Below are 13,979 nucleotides of genomic sequence, written 5' to 3' on the forward strand. Positions count from 1 at the left end.
CTCATATGTTGAGTACAAAAGGCCAAAACAAAAGTAGGGTGCCAATCCCTTGAAGACACAAATCCTACGAAAATTCTGACTGATTTATTTAACAATTCACTCCTGAGCCTAAGAAATATATTTTACCAATAAATCTAATAAAGTTTCATTTCAGAGCCCCCTTTTTGGAGTCTGTAATTCCTATGTTTTATTTAACATCTAAATTCTCTCTTACCTAAAAAAACATATCTAAATCATACAAAGTTTTCCTGGAGTGACAACCTAAATATCTCAAGTTTTAATTATTTTTACTCGTATGACAACCCCGACAACAGATAAGCATAAAGAGGTGCATTTGAATGCAACAGATTATGCAAATAAGTGCAACCAATCGAGTTAGTTTGGGATATTGTTAAAATCGTCGAAATAAGAAAAGGAATTCAACCTAAAAATATTAATTTAAAATTTAAGAAAATGTCTACGTTACAATACCCCCCTCCCCGATTTTAAGGTTCAACGTAGGTGAACCGCTCGCTGTCCTCAGCGACGTGCACCACTAAAACAAAATGAGGGCCAGAAAACTAATCTACACAAAAAACTGATCTAGAAAACCTAGAATCTCAACAAACGGTCTGACGCAACTTCGAGATTCAAACTTACCAAAAATGCTCAAACAAACTACCCAAAATCTAAAAGTGAAATCATACCAACGTTAATCAATCTAAACAAACTGCTGTTCTGACCGAACAAAAAAATCTAAACAACATCTCGAACCCACGTCAACACCACGGAAGGTGAAAAAAAACTATGCGGCCAACTGCGCTGCACATAGAAAAAAACCTCCGTCTATCCTTCCAACCCGTAAACAAACTGTTGGCCTTCCCAGTACAACGCGATAAAAGCTTGTTGTGCTGAGAAAGCCAAAACCAACCGCCAGGACCGATGTTCAGCATTCCTCAAAAAACTCAGCTAGACCGGGCGAAATGAGACCTATAGTCCACTAACTATAAGCCTTCAACTAAAACCTTCGTTGCAACCCTACCGGTTGAGGACACTAAGGTTTGTCCCAACCCTTCAGGTAGACAACAATCATCAAAGAACCCTAAAAAATCCAAAACGGCCCTTTGAGTTGGTGAGGTACACCTGTCCCCCCCAACTCTCCGGAATCAAAAAAAACCCATACCAAAAAATATGAAAATATGGTATACTTAAACAAAACGAGGTACATAACAGCAGGTGAGTGGTTTGTCGTCCTTGGCGGCACGACGACTGGTACAAGACGAGGGATCGTGCGTCCAAGGATAACTCCCCAAAACTCTCAAACCACACTAAACCTAAAAAACTTCAACCATTTGGCTGACTTGCATTGCGGTAGCAGGCGTAAAAAGGTGGCGGAGACACCGTGTGCCGTTCCAACGCCTTCAAAAATGGCACATTGGATCGTCAACACGATAAAAAGAGGTACCAAACCAAAAGGGGTACCGCGGTCGATATGTCCAAAAAAGCAAGAACCCAATTTAAAACAGCCCCTCAAAAATGGTAACTGCTGGGTATGAACCCCATACCGACCAAAAGCGTAGCCACAAATACGCAAAATTGCACAAAACCGTGCTCGAGTGTGGTAAGCACTCGAAACCTACTACCGAAATCCAAATTTGCCATGTTAAGGACTCGCTCTGACCTTAAAAAGTGAGCAAGTTGTTTCGCCCCAAATATACTTCACACACTTTACCATACCTTTCATATCTCATCTGTCGCCCCTACCATACTTCACGCATTTCAAATCCCGTTCTTCCATCCCCAAACAAAATTAGTAGTGAATACAGTCAGTGCTGTTCACCACGTACCGTGCATAAAGTCGTGATTGGATATTTTACCATCATACCCAACACTCCAAACGAGACAACCGTGAAACTAAACGTTATTGTGTAGGCGAGGCCTTGGAAAATACCACCTCATTGAAAACCTACCAAAAACTTGTGTCAAAATCCAAAACATGCCACGAGCCTTATTCGAAATTCCCGCCAAATCTCAAAACGAAATTTTAAACTAAAATCTTGGCCGAATTAAAAAAACTACTTCAAATTAATTTATCTCATTAAATTTGAGTACTACAACCTGACTAAAACCAAATCTCGTAACGTTCTAAACCAAAATAACTATATTGTATTTAACTAAATAAATATCAATATTCAAACAAATTACAAAATCACATTTAAAAAAAAAAACGAGCGTTTTTTTAAACGCCGAACTCGTTACGAAATAAAGAAAACATTACTAAAAATTACGCGTTTCCGAACGCACCCTAGTGACGTCTCTTGTGTTTAAAGAAAACAATTTTATGCTTTAAAAAAATTACTTTGCACATTAAAATAAATCACAAAAGTAAAACTTTGGTTGTGAATACCATTCTAATTTGGAAAATTACCATTTAATATGAAACACAAGTCGTAAGTTGTGTGGAATACCATTAAAAACTCGAAACCGCTAAATAAATGTCGATTTCAGCGACTCAAAACTCGAGTTAATCGAAAACTACCAAAAATACAGGTAAAACACTAAATTATGAGATCAGGAGTCATCTTATTTCACACGATTATCCCTCTCCCTTCAAAATAAACGCTAAATGTCATTGCAAAGCCATATAAAATAAACTAACCAAAAATGTATTGCATACCTCAAAATTTAAGTGAAATTGTTACAGATTACATCAAAACCGTGCTGACTTTGGATATATTACCACTACAAAAACAAAAAGCATTAAGCCATTTCCACAACTGGACAGCCGGATCACAGAAATTGCTAATTTTGAAAATTAAATGATGTCAATTGTTCTGGAACTGAATACGCTAGCACGCCAAAGAAGAATATCTTCAATCTTCCAGAAGTTTAAATCACTATGAAACACCACAAGAAGCTTGCCGGACACTACTGCCAGACCATACTTCCATAATAAACTGGTTCCCCTGCGGCTATGCGGAGAGCTCTGAAAAACAAAATTGCCGACACTGCTTCCACAGCTGCTTGGACCTAGGATGAGCTCCTGATTGGCATTGACCTTCCTAAATAAATTATTATCAATAAGCTGTGAAATTGAGTGTTGCGTTTCAACTTTAATATACTAGATATGCTACTGCATTGAAATTTCTGGTGCTTCATGTTTACAACAAATGTGCTGTGTAATAAAATGAAATTAAATTATGTTAATTGTGTTAACTATTGTTTTCCTTAACAATACTTGGTATGTGGTGAAATTACTATGCCTTTAGGCTTAACCATACAAAACAAATCTCCGTGTAAAAAGTTACAAAATTTATATACAAACTATTGAAAAAAATGCAGTTCCAGCAAACATATAAAAATAATAAAGTGACAAGTTTCTATTAAAATTCACAAATCTTTCTCTTAAAATATGAAATTCTAAACTAAATACAAATATTACATGTGATCCCAAGTGGCAAAATTGTGTTCTCTTTTTTTATGTTATAAAATACAACATTTTTATTTTTAATTGAAATTAAAATGTTAAATGTGAAACCAAACGAAATACTAGTGTCAAAACTTCAAAATAGTATCCAAATTGACTAAAAATGCAACATGTGCTTTGACATCTGTCAAGTCAGCAAAATTTTATAACCTCAAAATGTGTCATACAAAGTTCAATCTTTTTCAGAAATAATTCATGTAAATGTGCACAAAATTCAACAGAAATGTAGGCAAATGCCCAAAATATGGTATGCAATACCTAAAACATCTTTGCAATGTAACAAAATACTCTACAAAAGGTGAGTTAAACAAAATGATTTTCTGGTGCATAAAAATAAGTCTAGGCTTTTCCTCCAGCAAGTAATTATTTAGAAACATGAAAATCCTTGGGCGCCATTGTAACACGGCTGTTTTGAAAGGGGGTAAAATAATAAATGAAAAGCTCCGGCTTGTGGAAAATGGAAACAGCCATGTTAACAAAACAAAATTAAATCAAAATTAAATTAAATAGACTAAATGGTGTCTTGCTGTAGGAAAGCTAGGAGGAGAAACAATTAAACAAAATTTATAACTAATTAACTTTATTAACCTAATCAGTTACTGTAAAATGCTCAGTGGTAAAGCTGGGTCGCTTCACAGGTTCTAGTAATAAGGGTTTACACCCCTTAATTAAAAACTAAATTTCGAAATACCTAAGTTTTATGCACCAGAACTTTCAAAACTTCAAACTGAATAAAATTAAATTATAATTAACCATTTTAAATTTGTAGTTGGTGGTGAATGCCACTCAAAAGTTATGCAACAGACCGACCTCAAAAACTGCTGCTGGAACTGCAGCAGCGGGGAGCGAACTCGCCTTTCCCCGGGAAGCTGGCCGCTAACCTGGTTGGAGCCGGCCGCTGCAGATGGCGTGGTACAGATCCCACAGCCTCATTTTACAACTTCTTCAAATTGAAAGCTCTTCAAAAGAATTCGAAAGCTCTTCCAAAAAAATTCACAAGCTCTTCAAAAGAAAGTTCACAAGCTCTTCCAAAAAATTTACAAGCTCCCGGCTCCTGTAAACCGAGAAATGGATACATTAGCCGACGCCTTAATGGCCGCTAAAGAAAATATGAAACAATTGGAAATTTAGCTCACCGCACTGGAAGCTGTTAGGACTTCTGGCGGAGCACTCCCAACCCTCGAGCAGGAGTCAACTCTGTAAAGAACCAAAAACCTGGTTAAGGACGAACCCACAACGTTTCGCGCCATTGTGGAGTTGATCACACCTAAATTCCATTTGTACTTACTCAGTGGAGCACACCGAAGGACTCGAGCTGCTTCCAGCATTTCGACCAACATGGCGAATGTGTGGTCTCACCACAAATAGTATTCATGCGAGCGTGCGTCCCCGGAGGGGTCCACACATCAAAAGTGCATGTCATCTCAAAATGACCTCCTCATATGTTGAGTACAAAAGGCCAAAACAAAAGTAGGGTGCCAATCCCTTGAAGACACAAATCCTACGAAAATTCTGACTGATTTATTTAACAATTCACTCCTGAGCCTAAGAAATATATTTTACCAATAAATCTAATAAAGTTTCATTTCAGAGCCCCCTTTTTGGAGTCTGTAATTCCTATGTTTTATTTAACATCTAAATTCTCTCTTACCTAAAAAAACATATCTAAATCATACAAAGTTTTCCTGGAGTGACAACCTAAATATCTCAAGTTTTAATTATTTTTACTCGTATGACAACCCCGACAACAGATAAGCATAAAGAGGTGCATTTGAATGCAACAGATTATGCAAATAAGTGCAACCAATCGAGTTAGTTTGGGATATTGTTAAAATCGTCGAAATAAGAAAAGGAATTCAACCTAAAAATATTAATTTAAAATTTAAGAAAATGTCTACGTTACAAGGTATTTAGCCAACAATAGCAAGCTTTATATATTGACATTTACTACTATTAGGACTACGTATAGTTGAATAAACTCCTCACAGTCCACTGAACTTAAACGAGTTTGTAAAAAGACAATGTGCAAGAAATATGAGTAATGTTATAAAAACCTTTGAAAGTCCTTTGTGTAGTTTGGCTGCAAATGCTTCTCTGACTTGTGGTACCGGATCCTGAAATATAAGTTCGCTTTAGAATTACAATATTTAAGCCATTTCTAGAGACTATTCCATCTATAACAAGACTAAATATCAATATTAGATGGACCAAAAGTATATAAAAACAAAAAGGCACAATTTTTCATAATCAAAACAAACAACAACACGTGACTTTAAAACGTCATGCGCTGGAGATACAACTTTATTATACAGTTGGTTGATTTAGACTTTAGACGGAGACTATTTTGAGACGCCTAAATGTCTACCTACGGCACATCTTCAGACCGCACATCTTCTAAACTTTAGACAATGACGCCGCCTAAATCTCGCCGCCAGTGACCAGCAAACCGACACTAGTCGTTTACACGGTGCCTTTTCTGTACCAGTCATTAGCACGCCGCCACAGCCGACGGTTCTAGTTTTTGCGCATCTCCTAGATCTCCTATCCAGGATCTCAGGATATCAGGATATCTGTAGTCTATCTCAGAATCTCTATCATTTAAAATGAATTCAGAAGCTCTGAAGTTGAAAAAGCAAAGCAACAGCAAGAGGCGTGCTAGCGACTGGAAGCGACGTGTTTACACGAGTCCGAAAAATAGGCGCGGGGGCAGCGAGAGACGCGGGCGGAAGTCACTGGCGCCAAAAAATAGACTCGTGTTCCGTGCCAGCGCTGGCATGCCGCGAAAAAATGGCACCGAAAGTGTTTATACGGTGCCTTTTTTAGGCGCCGTAATTTAGGCGGCTGAAAATAGTCTTCGTCTAAACTGAAACTTAAGGCGTTATAGTTGACAGACTTACGACGATCATAAGACGGCTCGCCCTTGGACAGCGGGTTTGGTATAGTGTTGTACAGTAAGGCGGTTTGGTATACTCACGATCATGAGATGGCTGAGGTTGTAGAACTGTTCGGCGGTGTACTGGTCGCCGACGCCCTTCTGCTCGCAGATCTTGAGCATGGCGGCGCCCGCGCCGAGCCGCAGCCACGCCATCTCCGCCTTCGACAGCTGGTTTTGTATAGTGTTGTACAGTGAGGCGGTATGATAGACTCACGATCATGAGATGGCTGAGGTTGTAGAACTGTTCGGCGGTGTACTGGTCGCCGACGCCCTTCTGCTCGCAGATCTTGAGCATGGCGGCGCCCGCGCCGAGCCGCAGCCACGCCATCTCCGCCTTCGACAGCTGGTTTTGTATAGTGTTGTACAGTGAGGCGGTATGATAGACTCACGATCATGAGATGGCTGAGGTTGTAGAACTGTTCGGCGGTGTACTGGTCGCCGACGCCCTTCTGCTCGCAGATCTTGAGCATGGCGGCGCCCGCGCCGAGCCGCAGCCACGCCATCTCCGCTTTAGACAGCTGGTTTTGCTGTGGACATCAATAGGACATTAGAACTGTACAAATAGGGTTTATTTCGCATTTACGTGAACTTAAGCAAAATCAAGGTGCCTACAATGTACAATGTTCTTAGCGCAATACTGCTCTTTGAGTGTTGCCCTACTTCACTTTGCTGTACATTGCCACTGATGTATACTTTGCTTGAAAGACTAAAAAGACATATATCGTCGTTGCGCTTTTCAAAGCTGATATGTGTTCGATTTTTGATTGACAAATAGTTACCTAGCAACAAAATACATAAGGTGTTAATTCATTTGATTAAGATCTCGCACATATAAGATTTGGTAAGCGCAACGACGATATATATACCTGCAGTAAATCGCCCTTGTGAACTATAAACGCGTTGAGCATGCGGAAGGTCTTCTGCGCCGAGAGCTCGTCCCGCTTGAGCCCGAGCAGCCACCGCGCCATGCACTTGAGCCCCTCGAGCTTGCAGCGCGTCTCCTCGGGGAGCTCCTCCTCGGCGCACCACTCCTCCAGTGTAGTGATATATACCTGCAGCAGGTCCCCCTTGTGCACTATAAACGCGTTGAGCATGCGGAAGGTCTTCTGCGCCGAGAGCTCGTCCCGCTTGAGCCCGAGCAGCCACCGCGCCATGCACTTGAGCCCCTCGAGCTTGCAGCGCGTCTCCTCGGGGAGCTCCTCCTCGGCGCACCACTCCTCCAGTGTAGTGATATATACCTGCAGCAGGTCCCCCTTGTGCACTATAAACGCGTTGAGCATGCGGAAGGTCTTCTGCGCCGAGAGCTCGTCCCGCTTGAGCCCGAGCAGCCACCGCGCCATGCACTTGAGCCCCTCGAGCTTGCAGCGCGTCTCCTCGGGGAGCTCCTCCTCGGCGCACCACTCCTCCAGTGTAGTGATATATACCTGCAGCAGGTCCCCCTTGTGCACTATAAACGCGTTGAGCATGCGGAAGGTCTTCTGCGCCGAGAGCTCGTCCCGCTTGAGCCCGAGCAGCCACCGCGCCATGCACTTGAGCCCCTCGAGCTTGCAGCGCGTCTCCTCGGGGAGCTCCTCCTCGGCGCACCACTCCTCCAGTGTAGTGATATATACCTGCAGCAGGTCCCCCTTGTGCACTATAAACGCGTTGAGCATGCGGAAGGTCTTCTGCGCCGAGAGCTCGTCCCGCTTGAGCCCGAGCAGCCACCGCGCCATGCACTTGAGCCCCTCGAGCTTGCAGCGCGTCTCCTCGGGGAGCTCCTCCTCGGCGCACCACTCCTCCAGTGTAGTGATATATACCTGCAGCAGGTCCCCCTTGTGCACTATAAACGCGTTGAGCATGCGGAAGGTCTTCTGCGCCGAGAGCTCGTCCCGCTTGAGCCCGAGCAGCCACCGCGCCATGCACTTGAGCCCCTCGAGCTTGCAGCGCGTCTCCTCGGGGAGCTCCTCCTCGGCGCACCACTCCTCCAGTGTAGTGATATATACCTGCAGCAGGTCCCCCTTGTGCACTATAAACGCGTTGAGCATGCGGAAGGTCTTCTGCGCCGAGAGCTCGTCCCGCTTGAGCCCGAGCAGCCACCGCGCCATGCACTTGAGCCCCTCGAGCTTGCAGCGCGTCTCCTCGGGGAGCTCCTCCTCGGCGCACCACTCCTCCAGTGTAGTGATATATACCTGCAGCAGGTCCCCCTTGTGCACTATAAACGCGTTGAGCATGCGGAAGGTCTTCTGCGCCGAGAGCTCGTCCCGCTTGAGCCCGAGCAGCCACCGCGCCATGCACTTGAGCCCCTCGAGCTTGCAGCGCGTCTCCTCGGGGAGCTCCTCCTCGGCGCACCACTCCTCCAGTGTAGTGATATATACCTGCAGCAGGTCCCCCTTGTGCACTATAAACGCGTTGAGCATGCGGAAGGTCTTCTGCGCCGAGAGCTCGTCCCGCTTGAGCCCGAGCAGCCACCGCGCCATGCACTTGAGCCCCTCGAGCTTGCAGCGCGTCTCCTCGGGGAGCTCCTCCTCGGCGCACCACTCCTCCAGTGTAGTGATATATACCTGCAGCAGGTCCCCCTTGTGCACTATAAACGCGTTGAGCATGCGGAAGGTCTTCTGCGCCGAGAGCTCGTCCCGCTTGAGCCCGAGCAGCCACCGCGCCATGCACTTGAGCCCCTCGAGCTTGCAGCGCGTCTCCTCGGGGAGCTCCTCCTCGGCGCACCACTCCTCCAGTGTAGTGATATATACCTGCAGCAGGTCCCCCTTGTGCACTATAAACGCGTTGAGCATGCGGAAGGTCTTCTGCGCCGAGAGCTCGTCCCGCTTGAGCCCGAGCAGCCACCGCGCCATGCACTTGAGCCCCTCGAGCTTGCAGCGCGTCTCCTCGGGGAGCTCCTCCTCGGCGCACCACTCCTCTAGTGTAGTGATATATACCTGCAGCAGGTCCCCCTTGTGCACTATAAACGCGTTGAGCATGCGGAAGGTCTTCTGCGCCGAGAGCTCGTCCCGCTTGAGCCCGAGCAGCCACCGCGCCATGCACTTGAGCCCCTCGAGCTTGCAGCGCGTCTCCTCGGGGAGCTCCTCCTCGGCGCACCACTCCTCCAGTGTAGTGATATATACCTGCAGCAGGTCCCCCTTGTGCACTATAAACGCGTTGAGCATGCGGAAGGTCTTCTGCGCCGAGAGCTCGTCCCGCTTGAGCCCGAGCAGCCACCGCGCCATGCACTTGAGCCCCTCGAGCTTGCAGCGCGTCTCCTCGGGGAGCTCCTCCTCGGCGCACCACTCCTCCAGTGTAGTGATATATACCTGCAGCAGGTCCCCCTTGTGCACTATAAACGCGTTGAGCATGCGGAAGGTCTTCTGCGCCGAGAGCTCGTCCCGCTTGAGCCCGAGCAGCCACCGCGCCATGCACTTGAGCCCCTCGAGCTTGCAGCGCGTCTCCTCGGGGAGCTCCTCCTCGGCGCACCACTCCTCCAGTGTAGTGATATATACCTGCAGCAGGTCCCCCTTGTGCACTATAAACGCGTTGAGCATGCGGAAGGTCTTCTGCGCCGAGAGCTCGTCCCGCTTGAGCCCGAGCAGCCACCGCGCCATGCACTTGAGCCCCTCGAGCTTGCAGCGCGTCTCCTCGGGGAGCTCCTCCTCGGCGCACCACTCCTCCAGTGTAGTGATATATACCTGCAGCAGGTCCCCCTTGTGCACTATAAACGCGTTGAGCATGCGGAAGGTCTTCTGCGCCGAGAGCTCGTCCCGCTTGAGCCCGAGCAGCCACCGCGCCATGCACTTGAGCCCCTCGAGCTTGCAGCGCGTCTCCTCGGGGAGCTCCTCCTCGGCGCACCACTCCTCCAGTGTAGTGATATATACCTGCAGCAGGTCCCCCTTGTGCACTATAAACGCGTTGAGCATGCGGAAGGTCTTCTGCGCCGAGAGCTCGTCCCGCTTGAGCCCGAGCAGCCACCGCGCCATGCACTTGAGCCCCTCGAGCTTGCAGCGCGTCTCCTCGGGGAGCTCCTCCTCGGCGCACCACTCCTCCAGTGTAGTGATATATACCTGCAGCAGGTCCCCCTTGTGCACTATAAACGCGTTGAGCATGCGGAAGGTCTTCTGCGCCGAGAGCTCGTCCCGCTTGAGCCCGAGCAGCCACCGCGCCATGCACTTGAGCCCCTCGAGCTTGCAGCGCGTCTCCTCGGGGAGCTCCTCCTCGGCGCACCACTCCTCCAGTGTAATGATATATACCTGCAGCAGGTCCCCCTTGTGCACTATAAACGCGTTGAGCATGCGGAAGGTCTTCTGCGCCGAGAGCTCGTCCCGCTTGAGCCCGAGCAGCCACCGCGCCATGCACTTGAGCCCCTCGAGCTTGCAGCGCGTCTCCTCGGGGAGCTCCTCCTCGGCGCACCACTCCTCCAGTGTAGTGATATATACCTGCAGCAGGTCCCCCTTGTGCACTATAAACGCGTTGAGCATGCGGAAGGTCTTCTGCGCCGAGAGCTCGTCCCGCTTGAGCCCGAGCAGCCACCGCGCCATGCACTTGAGCCCCTCGAGCTTGCAGCGCGTCTCCTCGGGGAGCTCCTCCTCGGCGCACCACTCCTCCAGTGTAGTGATATATACCTGCAGCAGGTCCCCCTTGTGCACTATAAACGCGTTGAGCATGCGGAAGGTCTTCTGCGCCGAGAGCTCGTCCCGCTTGAGCCCGAGCAGCCACCGCGCCATGCACTTGAGCCCCTCGAGCTTGCAGCGCGTCTCCTCGGGGAGCTCCTCCTCGGCGCACCACTCCTCCAGTGTAGTGATATATACCTGCAGCAGGTCCCCCTTGTGCACTATAAACGCGTTGAGCATGCGGAAGGTCTTCTGCGCCGAGAGCTCGTCCCGCTTGAGCCCGAGCAGCCACCGCGCCATGCACTTGAGCCCCTCGAGCTTGCAGCGCGTCTCCTCGGGGAGCTCCTCCTCGGCGCACCACTCCTCCAGTGTAGTGATATATACCTGCAGCAGGTCCCCCTTGTGCACTATAAACGCGTTGAGCATGCGGAAGGTCTTCTGCGCCGAGAGCTCGTCCCGCTTGAGCCCGAGCAGCCACCGCGCCATGCACTTGAGCCCCTCGAGCTTGCAGCGCGTCTCCTCGGGGAGCTCCTCCTCGGCGCACCACTCCTCCAGTGTAGTGATATATACCTGCAGCAGGTCCCCCTTGTGCACTATAAACGCGTTGAGCATGCGGAAGGTCTTCTGCGCCGAGAGCTCGTCCCGCTTGAGCCCGAGCAGCCACCGCGCCATGCACTTGAGCCCCTCGAGCTTGCAGCGCGTCTCCTCGGGGAGCTCCTCCTCGGCGCACCACTCCTCCAGTGTAGTGATATATACCTGCAGCAGGTCCCCCTTGTGCACTATAAACGCGTTGAGCATGCGGAAGGTCTTCTGCGCCGAGAGCTCGTCCCGCTTGAGCCCGAGCAGCCACCGCGCCATGCACTTGAGCCCCTCGAGCTTGCAGCGCGTCTCCTCGGGGAGCTCCTCCTCGGCGCACCACTCCTCCAGTGTAGTGATATATACCTGCAGCAGGTCCCCCTTGTGCACTATAAACGCGTTGAGCATGCGGAAGGTCTTCTGCGCCGAGAGCTCGTCCCGCTTGAGCCCGAGCAGCCACCGCGCCATGCACTTGAGCCCCTCGAGCTTGCAGCGCGTCTCCTCGGGGAGCTCCTCCTCGGCGCACCACTCCTCCAGTGTAGTGATATATACCTGCAGCAGGTCCCCCTTGTGCACTATAAACGCGTTGAGCATGCGGAAGGTCTTCTGCGCCGAGAGCTCGTCCCGCTTGAGCCCGAGCAGCCACCGCGCCATGCACTTGAGCCCCTCGAGCTTGCAGCGCGTCTCCTCGGGGAGCTCCTCCTCGGCGCACCACTCCTCCAGTGTAGTGATATATACCTGCAGCAGGTCCCCCTTGTGCACTATAAACGCGTTGAGCATGCGGAAGGTCTTCTGCGCCGAGAGCTCGTCCCGCTTGAGCCCGAGCAGCCACCGCGCCATGCACTTGAGCCCCTCGAGCTTGCAGCGCGTCTCCTCGGGGAGCTCCTCCTCGGCGCACCACTCCTCGTCGGGCGCGTGAGGCCCGCCGCCGCCTTCACGGACTAGGAGCTCCTTCACGATCTAGAGAAATATAATGCGTTTTAGCCTCGGAATAAGTATAAATAATAATATTTAAAACTTTCGCGTTTTGAAGACATATTAACTCACATTCACGTCAGTTTTGTGACGATTGCTAACCGACCATTAATAAAATTTTACACAGTTTAGTGAAAATGCCCATAAAGAGCTCAAAAACATAGAATAGGACTGACCTTTCTGGAGACGATGTTCTTAATGTGCAGAGGGAAGCTCTCTGGCAGGTTGTGGGCGATGTGGCCGAGCGTCACTATGGCCGTGCGGTAATGCTCCGAGTGAGGAGTTAGCGTGCCTTTGAGCGTCTCCAGGATTTCCGTGAAGATGGCGGAGCGCTGCTCAGGTACGTTGACGAATAGACATCTGCGAAAAAATGGACGTTGTTAAAAAGTGTCATGGCGTAATTGTATGAAAAGGTGTCCGTCAAAAATCCTTAAATCGGTGGCGCCAGAATACCTAGAATAAAATAAAATTAAAAATAATTTAGCCAAAAAAAGCGCTGCTGGCCTAGCGGTAAGAGTGTGCGACTTTCAATCCGGAGGTCGCGGGTTCAAACCCCGGCTCGTACCAATGAGTTTTTCGGAACTTATGTACGAAATATCATTTGATATTCACCAGTTGCTTTTCGGTGAAGTAAAACATCGTGAGGAAGCCGGACTAATCCCAATAAGGCCTAGTTTCCCCTCTGGGTTGGAAAGTCAGATGGCAGTCGCTTTCGTAAAAACTAGTGCCTACGTCAATTCTTGGGATTAGTTGTCAAGCGGACCCCAGGCTCCCATGAGCCGTGGCAAAATGCCGGGATAACGCGAGGAAGAAGAAAAAATAATTTAGCCTATATACGTCCCACTACTGGGCACAGGCCTCCTCTCAAGCACGAGAGGGTTAATATAATACCTAGAATATTTGATAAAAATTTTCAACAGCGAACTTCACTCCGTCAATAACGGCTAAGTTCATTTCATGCCCTATAGCTACTCCAGCGCCCCCTGGAGTGATTTGGAACTGTTACTTATAGCTGACAGCTGGACACTTTTGCGACTGTTCTTCTATTGGGCGTGCATGAAGTATAGGGGGCAGCATAGGAGCCGTCAGATTTTTGGCACGAGGCGTAAATGTGTCGTTTATGCTTCCGATGTACCCCACAAGATGGCAGAACCTAGTTACTATACACAAGGAAACGTACCGACGAGAATGGTTGATGGTAGCACTTGCTTTGGCAATGTACATTTGCACATATGTTTCCGATTCAGACCACAAGATGGCAGACCCTCCAACGCGCACGGTCCCTATAAGAAAGTTTTCTCCTATAGGTCTGGAGCGTGGTTCGTCAGATGTTAAGATTAAGTACTAAATTACCTGACAGCATTCTTGGCCTGTTTGGGCGTGCCCACTTCGGCGTACGCCTTGCACAGCGAGATCAGTCGCGGGAACAGAGATGGACACGCCTCGCCTGTTA

At 48.6% G+C, this 13,979-nt stretch overlaps 1 protein-coding gene across 1 annotated transcript in view; it reads right to left on the reverse strand.

The window, feature by feature from the left end:
- LOC134800825 (sister chromatid cohesion protein PDS5 homolog B) overlaps positions 1 to 13,979 on the reverse strand; it is a 61,207-nt gene that overhangs the window by 25,744 nt on the left and 21,484 nt on the right. The window contains exons 9-13 of the mRNA XM_063773382.1: positions 13,880 to 13,973; positions 12,703 to 12,886; positions 12,290 to 12,511; positions 6,791 to 6,928; positions 5,521 to 5,580 (exon numbers count right to left, since the gene is read on the reverse strand). Of these exons, the coding sequence (XP_063629452.1) occupies positions 5,521 to 5,580; positions 6,791 to 6,928; positions 12,290 to 12,511; positions 12,703 to 12,886; positions 13,880 to 13,973 (698 nt within the window). The remainder of the gene's footprint in view (positions 1 to 5,520; positions 5,581 to 6,790; positions 6,929 to 12,289; positions 12,512 to 12,702; positions 12,887 to 13,879; positions 13,974 to 13,979) is intronic.

Source organism: Cydia splendana, chromosome 20 (genome assembly GCF_910591565.1).
Source record: "Cydia splendana chromosome 20, ilCydSple1.2, whole genome shotgun sequence".
NCBI classification, from domain to species: domain Eukaryota; kingdom Metazoa; phylum Arthropoda; class Insecta; order Lepidoptera; family Tortricidae; genus Cydia; species Cydia splendana.